The sequence below is a fragment of the Stegostoma tigrinum genome, chromosome 8 (genome assembly GCF_030684315.1).
Source record: "Stegostoma tigrinum isolate sSteTig4 chromosome 8, sSteTig4.hap1, whole genome shotgun sequence".
NCBI lineage: Eukaryota > Metazoa > Chordata > Chondrichthyes > Orectolobiformes > Stegostomatidae > Stegostoma > Stegostoma tigrinum.
This window is the reverse complement of record NC_081361.1, coordinates 74,789,585-74,803,045: the sequence shown is the minus strand read 5'-3', so window position 1 is coordinate 74,803,045 and position 13,461 is coordinate 74,789,585. Positions and strand designations below refer to the sequence as shown.

At 45.6% G+C, this 13,461-nt stretch overlaps 1 protein-coding gene across 1 annotated transcript in view; it reads left to right on the top strand.

Annotated features, from left to right (window-relative positions):
- The first annotated feature begins 1,893 nt into the window (after nucleotides 1–1,893).
- Nucleotides 1,894–13,461, top strand: part of LOC125456649 (lymphocyte expansion molecule-like) — a 28,670-nt gene continuing 17,102 nt past the window's right edge. The window contains exons 1-2 of the mRNA XM_048539972.1: nucleotides 1,894–1,985; nucleotides 4,942–5,029. Of these exons, the coding sequence (XP_048395929.1) occupies nucleotides 1,936–1,985; nucleotides 4,942–5,029 (138 nt within the window). The 5' untranslated portion in view covers nucleotides 1,894–1,935. The remainder of the gene's footprint in view (nucleotides 1,986–4,941; nucleotides 5,030–13,461) is intronic.

Sequence of the window (13,461 nt, the reverse complement as noted above, 5' to 3'; positions counted from 1 at the left end):
GACCCTTATAAAACCGCAGAAGTACATTCCTGTCTTTATATTCTAGTCCTCTTGAAATAAATGCCAACATTGCATTTGTCTTCCTAATTACCGAGTCAACCTGCAAGTTTACCTTAAGAGAATACTGGACTAGGACTCCCAAGTCTCTTTGCGCTTCAGATTTCTGAATTTATTCCCTGTTTAGAAAATAGTCTATGCCTCTACTTTTCCTACCGAAGTGCATGACCTCACACCTTTTCACGTTGTACTTCATCTGGATATTTAGAAATAACTTATAAGCGAGTGCAGAATGGATTTTTTTGAAGTCATGCTGTAGAGGAGAGTTAGGAAGGAATAGTTCAGAAACTGTTAATTCCTAGAACAAAGCTATGCATAGAACAATTGATAACTAATAATGTTACCAAATTACTAGTGAAAAAGGAGACAGAAACTGCACAATGAATAATTGTTTACTGGATTGGCAGGAAATGATGTAGAACATTGCATGTGGCTGGGATTGAGCAATAAAAATATCAATTTAACAAATAGTTCAGATTAGATCGATTTTGCAGATAACCTCCAAGATTAAATACTCAATTTTGATTCACACCCTGTCCTTTGATATAATGTGATTCTGAAAGAGGTTGGTATCTGTAGAAGCATATGCCCCTGACCAAGGTAAAAAAAAATCAGGAGGCAGGCAGGATTCAGGCAAGTGGAAGATGTTTATACAAACAGAAACTGGTTGATGCAGGGAAAGTGCCAAAGAACCATCCCCAAGTTGGGAGATCTGATTTTTACAGCAAAAATACAGCATTTTATACACTTTACTGCAAGTCATGGCACCAACAATGACAAATGATTTATTGGAACTCGCTCAATCTAGTGCTGGGGAAACTGGATATAAATCTTTCACGTGATTTTTCCAGAAAAGGTGCTGCAAGAAGTGTGAATGTGGCTCAATCAGTAGGAATTTTGTATCTGAATTTATGCACTTAATCTAGGCTGACATTCAGTCTCCTAGGGACTGCTTTCTTTTCAGGAGCCTTCTTTTGGCTGAAACAATAAATGAGACTCAGGCAATTCTTTATCAAAAACACGGTAAGTGGCCAAGATCCATTTATTCTTATTTATTGAACCTTGCCAAGTACAAATTGGTTGCTATGTGATCCCTTCACAACCAAATCCAAAATAACCAAATTGTCAAGAGGTGCTTTGGAATGAGTAGTGGCGTGATATTAATGTAATAAACTTACGTTTGAAATTTAAGTCTGAGTTCAAAGAAATTATAACCTGTTGATTGGGGCACAATGCAAAACGATGCAGTAAAATCCATGTTCCAAGGTTTGGTGGCATATAGATGGTGAGGTTCAGTGCTGGCACCTTCTTCATACATTAATTGTATTAAGATGAATGTCGTTTACAGCTGTGAACAATTTAGAGATGCAATAGCGCCCACAATTTCTTTTGAAAAGTGATCCAGTTTAATATAGGCTGAAACATAATTTAGAGGCGTAAGAGAAGCAAATAAGGGAGAGCTAGCAGAGCTATCCATTTGCTAGGGAAAGGATTACTCAAGTTCTGTTTTCCAAGTACAGTGACCACTTGCACTGAATCAAATTTTAGTCATATTTATTTATATGTAATAGCTTTTTAGATTTAAGCTTGCCTGTAGTTTATTTGAGCTACCTTAATATACTTTTCTGTCTTTTTTCTTCAGTTGCTCTTCCATAAATAATATGAACCAGTTTACTGTCTGACGCAATGAGGTATTAAATGTGACACTCTTTTGTCGGTTATTATTTTGAAAATTGCCCCAGTGCCATTATGCGATCTGATTAGTGCACGTTCGGGGTTGCTAGGAGCCGTCACGCAGCGGGTGGTTGTTCGAAGTCAACTAGAAATTAAACAGCAATTCATTGTAACTTAATCGACCCTGAAGTCGCTGATTAGTCAATGGAAGTGAAGCAATTTGAAGGAGCTCCTTTTGGAACTCAGAAAGCCAGGTAAATTGAAGGCAAAAATTCCCAGATTGTGTAATGTTTTTCAATGGGGTTATTCAACATTGACTGATTCCTAATTAATAGAGATGAGGACTACGAACAAGTCTACGTGGAAATTGTATGAGATTGTTTGAGAAGTATTGTACGCCACTATAAGAAAGGGAAAGATTGTGGAGAGGAAATGAATCCTGCACTGGGTAGAAGATATTGGTGTAAGTTAAAGGAAAGTATAATTAACTATATTGAAAAAATGTGCCAGGATCTGATAGGATAGTTTAAGGATTTTGCAAAGGAGGAAGAAATAACAGAGACCGACGAATTGAGTTACATTGACAGAGAGAACGCAAGAGTGACCGATATGATACTCGTTTTCAGAAAGACAAATAGAACTAATCTAGCCAAGTGATTTAATATTTGTGGTTTTTTTTTTAAAAATGTTGGAACCTTCAATTAAAATTAAATGCCTAGACGAAGGGAAAACTAAATAGCAGTGGCTAACAATAATTTCACAAAGGTGTGTGTTTGACAAATCCAACAGAGCTTCGAAGAGGTCGAAGATACAGAAGAAGGGAAAAGAATATTGTTTGCATGGACTTTTAGGAAGCTTTTGATAAGGTACAACAAGGGACTTATTGGAGAAAGATTGAGGGATGTTAAATTCAGGGAAGCATAACTAATTGCATTGTCTTGTGCATTGAGAATGATGGCAAGGCTATCAGTGCTAACTCTACTGTAAATTGTATAGCAATTTCCAACACACACTGTGATCCTGAAAAATGTATTTCTGTATCCTGCGAAACCTCTCTTCACAAAAGCAGACAGAGATAGGAATTCATCATCACTTCTAATTGTGCCAGATCAGCCTTTGACTGAGCATTTGATCACCAGGATTTCAAAATGCTAAGATCATACTTTACTGAGCAGCAGTGATCCCACATTCCTACATGCATAAGAGCATTGGCAAACCTACAGTAGACACCTCAGAGCACCGGAGAAGTACCATCAATGGTGCCTTTTTAAGACCCTACAACATGAGTGACAGGAAAGATTATGCCAGAGCAACATCATTTCTCAAACCAACATACCCAGCATCAAGGCACCAATCACTCAAAACCAACTTCATTGGGCTGGACATGACATTTGTATGCCTATTACCAGTTTCTCAAAGCAACTGTCCTAGTTGGAACTCTGTTAAGGCAGGACACTCCTGTGGAGATAGTGGGAATGCTTTTAGGATGTCTTCAAAACATTCTCACTAGCTTATGGGAGTCCCCAGCTTGTGGCCAACCAAAATGGGTGACACTTTGTTTAGGAAGGACTGAACGCCATCAAGAGCAGAGAGTGAGATTGAGGCCAATTGATTGAAAGTGAGAAACAATATTTCACAGGCCTCTGTTCCAAGGTTGATTCTGTCCACTGTGTCCATCAATGAAAGGGATAAAGGATGGGAGGAGATTTTCCCCAAATTTAAGATGATACTAAAGTAGGAAGCATAGCAAATAACTTAGTGGACTGAATTAAATGGCAAAAAGAAATTGTCAGTACTTGTGATTTTGACTATTTTAAAAATATCATACACGGGATTGGGAAAGATGGACAATGCATTGGAAAAGAGAGGTTTAAGTATTTAAATTCATATTCTTATCTGAAATAGATAATGTCATAATTCTAATAATTTCCCATGTTCAAGGTGCAATATAAATATAAGTTATTGCTAGTGGAATCCTGGGAATTGCTGTACACATTAAGGACATGGCATCGTAAACTTATTAACATGATCTATGTAAAGATAATATGCCTTATTCTGTAAAAGAAACTTTTTAGGTCTAGTCAGTAACCTGTGTACAAGCACTGATATAAAATACAAAACTTGGAACCAGTTAATATGACTGTCTGCTATTTTGGAATGGTGAGGTGAGGTGTAACGTATTATGCAACATTGTACAGTTCAATTCATAGTTTATGAACTAAGTTGGATACAACTCAAGAATGACAATATAATGGAGCTGGGTCATGTGACACGTATCTTCTCATAGCATTATCTAATCAGTAATACCAGCTGATAACCTTCATAGCACTTTTTAGCATGGTACTTTTTAGTACTGCAAAATTGGCTTGTGAAATTGTTGATGAGTTTTAGAATAAAACTTAAAACATTTCCTATGGGGTGCTGAAGAGATAGTTGATAAAAGAAGACAACCATTCTAGTCCGTTATGTATGCTAGGAGAAGGGAGGGAAGCAATTAAACAGTTTGATTTCAATCTTGGTTATAAAAATGTTTACAAATCTCTCATACTTGCTGTTGGAAGCAAAGATAGAAAGAGAAGGGAACAATGTTTAAGAAAATCTGGACGTAAGAATCCTTAGGTTATCATTATTTCAGGATCACCCTGGAATGCAATGCAAAGTTTGGACAGATGAGAAAAGGATTCAATTTGTGTTTTATGTGGTTAAGCCAGATTAGGTGATGAACAGTCTGTCTGCCATAACCATTCAAGGCTCTGGAAATAAGAGAGGAGAGATAGAAAAATCACAGGAAATGATTAAGGTGATTTTGGTGGGGACAAGGGGATTGAAGGTAGAGGTGAAGGTATGCTTGAGGAGCTGGGCAGCTGCAGAAATGCAATGGTGAATGAATAGCTGAATCTAGACATTTGTCATTTGAAAATGGGCTGGAAAGTGAATTTAGAATAGTTATTTTTAAGGGTGGATATGGAAAGAAGTCAAGTTGGATGTGGGATAGGAGATGTGGTGGACATGAATTTAAAAACTATGCCATAACTTTACCCATTATAGTCAGCTTTTGAATGTCTGAAGCTAAAGTTAATATAAACAAAGGTGCATACGGTCTAATTGGCACTGAATATCAAAAGGGTTGAATGGCATTTCTCCTTCCAAAATCTTTGCGCAGTATGTATCCAGTAACATAAGGCAACATTGTTTTTGGTACTATTACAGGTTTGATGTGTATGGCGTTCACCCAGACAGAAAGAAGCAAGGCGCTTACACAGAAGTGCCTTACGATAAGAGGGCCACTGGGGAACCGGTGAGTTAAACAGGATTACAGAATTAGGTGAGTCAGGTCAGGTGACTGGGCAAACCCACACAGTTGGCTATTGAATCATTTACTATCTAATTACTGTTGGCACATTTTGTTTAGTTCTAACTTTTATATGTCAGTTGTATGTTTGAAGGAAGGCCGAGGGCAAAAATCAGAGTTATATTCAAACGCATCCTGATAATTCATTGAACAGTGGCTATCATAGTCAGGAGTGGAAGAGCAAGTTAATTAGCATCACTTGCCAATTTATCCAGCATAGGTCTGAAAGTATAATGATACTTTCTTTTTTAAGTTTTAAAATACTTTGATGAAAATCCCTTAAATTTTGTCAGAAACTCTGATAGAGTGATTGTACAGCATGGATGACTTGTCCATGTCAACCAGATATCCCAAATAAATCTAGTCCCATTTGTCAGCATTTGGCCCATATTTTTCCTATTCATGTACCCATCCAGATGCCTTTTAGATGGTGCAATTGTATCAGCTTCCACCAGTTCCTCTGGCAATTCATTCCATACATGCACCACCCTCTGCGTGAAAATATTGACCTTGTATGTCACTTTTATATCTTTCTGGTCTCATCTTAAACTTCTGGCCTCAAGCTTTGGACTTCCCCACCCTAGGAAACGGACTTGGACTATTTACTCTCTCCATGCCCCTCATGATTTTATAAACTTCTATAAGGCCACCCCTCAGTCTCCAATGCTCCAGGGAAAATAGCCTCAGCCTAATCAGCCTCTTCCTAAAACTCAAATCCTCCAACCTTTGCAACATCCTTATAAATCTTTTCTATACCCTCTCAAGGTTAAGAACATCTTTCCTGTAGCAGAGAGACTAGAATTAAGTGTTCTATTCCAAAGGTGGCCTAACCATTGCCCTGTACTGCCACAACAAGACATCCCAACTCTTATTTTCAAGATACTGACTAATAAAGACAAGTGCACCCTTTCTACCTGTGACTCCACCTTAAAAGAACAATGAACCTGAACCCGAAGTTCTCCTTGTTGAGCAACACTCCCAGGGCTTCACCATTAAATGTATAAGTCCTGCCCTGAATTGCCTTACCAAAATGCAACACTTCACATTTGTCCAAATTAAACTCTATCTGCCACACCTCAACTCATTTGATCAAGATCCTGTTGTACTCTGAGATAACCTTTTTCACTGTCCGCTTCACCACAAATTTTGGTGTCATTTTCAAGCTTGCTAACCATTCCTCCTAAATTCACGTCCAAAGCATTTATAAAAATGTTGAAAAGTAGGGGACCCAGCAACAATCCTTGCAGCACACCGCTGGTCACAGGCCTCCAGTCTGAAAATGACCCTCCACTATCACTCTGTGTCTTCTAACTTCATGCCAATTTTACCAACAAATGGCTAGTTCTCCCTGTATTCCACGTGATCTAACTTTGCTAACCAGTCTACCATGTGGAACTTTGTCAAAAGTCTTGCTGAAGTCCATGTAGACAACGTCCACCACTCTGCCTTCAACAATCATCTTTGTCACGTCCTCAAAAAACTCAATCAAGTTAGTGAGAAATGATTTCAGCGTGCACAAGACTATTTCTAATCTGTCCTTGCCTTTCCAAATACATGTAGATCCTGTCCTTCAGAATCCCCTCCAACAACTTGCTGACCGCTGTCATCAGGCTCATCAGTCTATAGTTCTGGCTTTTCCTTATCACCTTTCTTGAAAAATGGCATCACATTAGCCACCCTCCAGTCTTCCAGCATCTCACCCATGGCTGTTGATGACAAAAATACATCAGCAAGGGGCCTAGCAATCACTTCCCTAGCTTCCCACAAAGTTCTGGGATACACCTGATCAGCTCTCAGGGATTTATCCACCTTTGTGTTCTAAGACCTCCAGCAACATGTCCTCAGTAATATGGATACTTTTCAAGATATCACTGTTTATTTCTCCAAGGTCTCTAGGTTCCACATCCTCCTCTACAGTAAACACTGATGCAAAATACTCATTTAGTATCTCACCCGTCTTCTGTGGGTTCCACACATAGATGAACTTGTTGATCTCCGTGGTCCTATTCTCTTCCTAGTTACTCTTTTGCCCTCAAGGTGTTTCTGGGGATGGGTCACTCAACCTTAAACGTTAGCTCTAATTTCTGTCCATGGATGCTGCCAGACCCGCTGAGCTTTTCCCGCAATTATTATTTTTGTCTCTGATTGACAGTGCCTTGAGTTCCTTCGGTTTTAAAACGCGGATCCTATCTGTGAATGAAAAAAATGCAGATTTGTTGTGTGGAACTTATTTTCATCGGTGGCCTTTCTGAAAGTCCATAAATGCACACCTTCAGTGAAAAAAGCAATATTTATGAGGTAGATTACGATAGGACATAAGCACATGCCACCATATTTTATTTGCTTCCACAAGCTTGGCTTCCATTTGCGTGGCAGAAATATTTCACCATCCAAATGTACTTAAGGACATTTTCATTGTTTTCTCTGCTTCAGTTCAGTCAGTGGAGGTTGCCAATTGAGAGCATGAATCATGTACCATCTTAAGGAGTAGAAGCTTGTCACACTTTTAAGCAGATTCTTCTGGATGAATATTATTAGCAGCTATGCAGTCAGACCTACACCAAAAAAAATTATACAGCACAAAGATATGCAAAAACTTCATCTTCAGGTAGATTGCAGTAAAAGCAATTCTCTGAATGAAATGTTTTAATTCTGCAGTTTTGTTTTCCTAAAGCTTCTTTAGTGCTTGTCTGCGATTATCAATTTCTTTCATTCTTTTTTGCGTTCCAAGAAAGCGAGAGCAAGATTATTTTACTTGAAAAAGTTATTGCTTGCTGGGGAGATGATGGCTTTAGTGGTATTATTGCTGGACTGTTAATCCAGAGACCCAGGTAATGTTTTGAGGACCCAGGTTCGAATCCTGCCACAGCAGTTGGTGGAATTTAAATGTGATAAAAATCTGGAATTAAGAGTCTGATGATGACCATAAAATCATTGTCGATTGTCAGAAAAACTAATGTCCTTTAGGAAACTGCCATCCTTACCTGTACAGACCCACAGAAATGTGGTTGACTCTTAACTGCCTTCTGGACAATTAGGGATGGCAATAAATGCTATCCTAGACAGTGATGCCTTCATCCTGTGAATCAATTTTTAAAAAAGTTCAATTTGGTCCTTGGCCACAAAGGAATTTAATTGTAAACAAATAAGATTAAATTTCTTCAAATAAACAGATCCTTCTCTTATCAATATTCTCCGTTCCCTGTTCAGTTTTTTCAATGCTCCCTTCCCTTTTTGCTGTCCTGATTTTGCGCAAGCGTACTCATACACCCCCAGTACTCCTCAAGAGATTCATTTAAGCCTAGCTATCTATACCTGACATATACATCCTCCTTTTTCTTGACCAGATGCTCAATATCTCCAACTAGCCTTCGCCCCTTCACATTAACAGGAATATGATGTCTCTAAACTCTCATTATCTTACTTTTGAAAGCCTCCTACTTGCCACACATCAACTTACAGAGGCATCTAGGCATATAGATCCATAGTTCACTGAAAATGGCCACTACTAGAAAGATAGAATCTTTGAAACAGAGAATCCCTACAGCACAGAAAGAGGCCATTCAGACCATCAAGTCTGCACTGACCCTCCAAGGAGAATCCCAGCCAGATTCAGCCATCTACCCTATCCCGGCAACCCTGCATTTTCCAAGACTATTCCACATTGCCAGTACATCCCTAGATACTACAGACAATACAGCACAGCCAACCTGCCTAACCTGTACACCTTTAGCACATTGATTTGGAGCCTATCTACCATCCTCTGAAAAAAAGAATGGCAAATGACATCACCAATGCAGGAAATGACATCACCAACCCAAGGAAATCTAAACAGATAAATAGAAAGCGGGATATAACACCAGCACCTCACCAGAGGCTCACTGTTGATGTTATCTAGAATGGTGACTGATTATCTGGGAACGAACCTTCCAGCTCAGTGAACCAGCTTACATCAGGAACAAAATAAAGACCCACTCTCTTGTGGACCGAGAGGAGGAGAGCGCTGTGTTGGAGGTGGAAGGAAGACGTCGGGTCGGCTGTGCACCCTTGCAACCGGTGGATCTTAATGCTGGCTTTGGCCTAATGCTGGTTCAGGGGAGCAGCCAACCTGCAACGATGGCTGTGGCGAGTGCTTGTGCCCCAGGTCAGGGGGTCCGGAACACCATCCGTGTTTCTGTGAAGAAGGTGGATGAAGGTGCACCTGTGGACCGCACCTTCTTTGTGAAGAGGGTCCTGTTGGACTGTTGTGGGTTCGCTGCTGCTGACATTTACTGCTTGCAGGATTTCCCCGGAGGAGGTTTTTACGATGTAACCTTCAGGAGTGCCAAGCTTTGCGAGCGCTTCCCGGAGATTTTCAAGGAGAAAGGAGGTGAGGGCCCCCTCTCTGTATTGACCGCTGTCCCGCTGTTTGTGATGCCAGCACAGAGGAGCCGTATGGTGACTGTACACATGTACAACCCGCATGTGCCAGCAGTTGATGTCCTGACCTTCCTCGGAAGGTACGTGAAGGTGGAAGGGGACCTAACTGACATCATGGACCCCTTTGGGATCTGGACCAGTAAGAGGCAGGTCAAGGTGACGCTGAGGATGGGCGCGGACGGGAACATCGTACACCCACCGTCCAGCTTCGTGATCGGTGGGAGCAAGGGCTACCTGACCTTTGCAGGGCAACCTAAAGTCTGCCATGCCTGTGGTAGGTCAGGTCACGTGGCAGCCGACTGCAAAGCCACCATCTGCAGGAACTGCAGGGAGGAGGGACACCTTGCAAAGGATTGCCCAAAAGAAAAAAGCTGCAACCTTTGCGGGGAAGTGGGCCACCTCTATAGGGCATGCCCGCGGCGGGGACCACCTACGCCAGGCCGCTGGCAGGGGCAATGCGGGGCAAGCCTCCCTGGAGGAGAGGAAGGCACCAGGGCCCAGCAAGGACCCCACTAATGTGCAGGAGGGCCAGGTCGTGCAGGAGGGCCCAGCCCCGCAGGACGGACCCGAGGCCAGCAAAGCGCCCCCCCCCAGGCTCTGCTCCCCCCCGACAACCTGGAGTCGATGGATGAGGCGACAGGTGACCCAGGGGAGTGGACGATGGCCCGGAAAGCGAGGAGGAAGGCGCGCCGGAGGGCCCCAGCACGCAACCATCAGGCGGGAAGAGGCAGCTACAGGGGGGCTATAAGAGCTCATCTGACGAGGGGGATTCGGGAGGGCCCGCCCAAAGCAGAAGCTAAAGATCTCAAGGGAGAAGGAAAGCAGCACCGTGATTCCAGGTGACGGGAGGCGTCCTGAGGCTCCCTCCGACACCCAGCCACGTGCCGCTGGGGCCCTGGAGGGCACCCCCGGAACCTTCAGTCGGGAAGCAGGAAACAGCGCGTCTCCAGCCTGACCCAGAGCCGGACTCTCCTGCCTCCGTACCCCCGACGGGGGGATGCTACCCGGAAGGCAGCACAGACGGCTTCCTAAGCCCAGAGAGCGTCCAGCAGTTAGCCCGGGCAATGGGCATGAAGGGACAGATGGAGGGGCTGGACCTTGGACTTGGGGAGGGTACTGCGGTCACTGCCAACAATGGGGGTACGAGTTGCGAGCATTAATGTGCGCAGCGTCAAGTCCACCGCAAGATGTGTGTCCACGTTGGCCTACCTGACCACCGTCAAGGTGGACCTCCTGTTTCTGCAGGAGTGCGGGATACCGCACCTCGGCAGGTACGGGAAATGGTCCGGTGCCTGGACCTGTGGGCCTTCGATCTGGTCGGGGGGTAACGACTGTCGCTCCTCGGGCCTGGCTGTTCTGGTGCAGGGCCGCAACTTCACCATCTCTCAAGTTCAGGAGGTGGTAGGGGGCGCCTCCTAGTGGCTGATGTCACCTACAGGAATGCTCCCCTGATCAACGTGTACGCCCCAGCGGTACGGAGTGAGCGGTTGGCCGTCCTGCAGCGGCTTCCACTCCTGCTGGCTATGTCCAGGCCGGTCATCCTAGGTGGAGACTTCAACTGCATCATTGATGCAGATGGAAGATCCGGCGTGGGGACAGCGGGTGGGGGGAGTCAACTGGACGTCACGTCCAGATTCCTGATGGGCATGGTGAAGGATGCCAAACTGCTCGACGTCTTCAGCACCCCTGCAGACGGAGCGCAGCGGAGATACACCTGGTCGCGGCCAAACGGTTCTATCCGCTCAAGGATAGACTTCCTGTTTGTGTCACGGGCGTTCTCGGTCAGGTCCACCGGCGTCGAGCCGCTGTTCTTCTCTGACCACTGCCTCCTGCTGGCCGACGGTCACTTACAGGATGACCAGCAGGCCGGCAAGGGAAGCTCAACATGACTGTGTTGACCCCAGAGAACATCGAGGAGCTTAAGAGGGAGTACGCTGGTTGGAGAACCGTGAAACCCCTCTGAGTCTCCGGGCGACTGGTGGGAGACGGTGAAGGAGAACATCAAGAGGTTCTTTGTCCTCAAGGGTGTTCGGAAGGCAAGAGAGAGGCGGGGAAAGCTGTCGTGACTCCAGAAAAGGGTGCAGAACCTGCTCCTTCTGCAGTTGATGGGGGTCGATGTCACGGAGGACCTCCGCGAGATGAGGGGCTAGCAAGCCTCGCTCTTCACCGCGGAGGCCTCCAGGATAATCTTCTGGTCCAGGGTCCGCTCTGTGGAGCAGGACGAGACGTGCTCGCGTTTCTTCTTTCAGAAGGTGCACAAAGCGAGCTCTGTGCTTAGCCGGCTGAAGGAGGACGACGGCTCGGTGACGTCGTCTCGGCCCGACATTTTGAGGATCAGCAGATCCTTCTATGCTGGACTGTACGACACGAAGCCCATGGACAGCACGGCCTCCAAGTCGCTCCTGTCATCTATCACGGAGGCCTTAGACGACGGCACGAGGGAGTGGCTGGACCGGCCGATATCCCTGGACGAGCTGACCAGAGCCCTCAAGTCCTTGGAGAGGAATAAGACTCCCAGGAGCGACGGCTTACCGGTCGAGCTGTATTCCGCTCTGTGGGACCTGGTCGGCCAGGACCTGCTGGAGGTGTATGATAGTGCGCTTCGGGCAGGGGAAATGTGCAAGTCCATGAGGAAGGGCATCATCGCCCTCATTTACAAGAGGAAGGGGGAGAGGGAAGAAATTAAGAATTGGCGTCCGATTTCACTATTGAACGTGGACTACAAAATCCTGGCCAAGGTTATAGCCAACCGGGTCAGGTCTGCCCTGGAGTCGGTGATTCACCCTGACCAAACCTGTGCTGTGCCGGGCGGGAAGATCGCTGACAGCCTCGCGCTCATCGGGGATACAATCACCTATGTGCAGGACAGACGGGTGGACACCTGCCTCGTCAGCCTGGACCAGGAGAAGGCCTTCGACAGGGTCTCTCATGCTTACATGAGGGACGTCCTCTCCAAATTGGGGTTCGGGGAGGGCATTCGCAATTGGATCTGGCTGCTCTACACCAACATCGTTAGCGCAGTCTCGATCGACGGGTGGGAATTGGACAGTTTTCCTGTCAGGTCTGGAGTCAGGCAGGGCTGCCCGCTCTCTCCTGCCTTGTTCGTGTGCTGTGAGGAGCCCTTCGCCACATCCATCAGGAAGGACGTGAGCCTGAAGGGTGTGACTATCCCAGGCAGCGGAGGCCTTCAGGGCAGGACCTCCCTGTACATGGACGATGTCGCCGTCTTCTGCACCGATCGTTGGTCGGTGAGTAGGCTGTTGGACATCTGCGGCCAGTTTGAACTGGCCTTGGGTGCCAAAGTCAATAGGGGTAAGAACGAGACCATGTTGTTCGGGAACTGGGACAACTGCACCTTCATCCCCTTCACCATCAGGACAGACTAGCTGAAGGTGCTGGGCGTTTGGTTCAGTGGAGCTGGGGCGTGCACTCAGACTTGGGAGGAGCATATCACCAAACTGAAGCAGAAGCTGGGCAGGTGGACGCTCCGGTCCTTCTCCATCGTGGATAAGAACCTGGTTGTCAGGTGCGAGGGGCTTTCTATACTGTTGTATGGGGCGCAGACCTGGCCTATTCCCTGGACCTGCGCTGCTGCGGTCACCCGGGCCATCTTCCACTTCATTTGGGTGTCGAGGTTGGACCGGGTCCACAGGGACACAATGCACAAAGACCTGGAAAATGGGGGCAAGGGCGTACCGAACGCCACCCTCGCCTTGACGGCTACCTTTGTGTGCGGCTGCATCAAGCTGTGTGTAGATCCTCAGTACGCAAACACCAAGTGTCACTACTTACTGAGGTTCTACCTGTCCCCGGTGTTGCGAAGGATGGGCCTAGCCTCGTTGCCGCGGAACGCTCCGAGTAGTTGGACCATCCCGTACCACCTGTCCTTCGTGGAAAAATTTTTGAAGGGAAACACCTTTGACCACAAGGCCGTCAGGCAGTGGTCAGCACGTAGTATC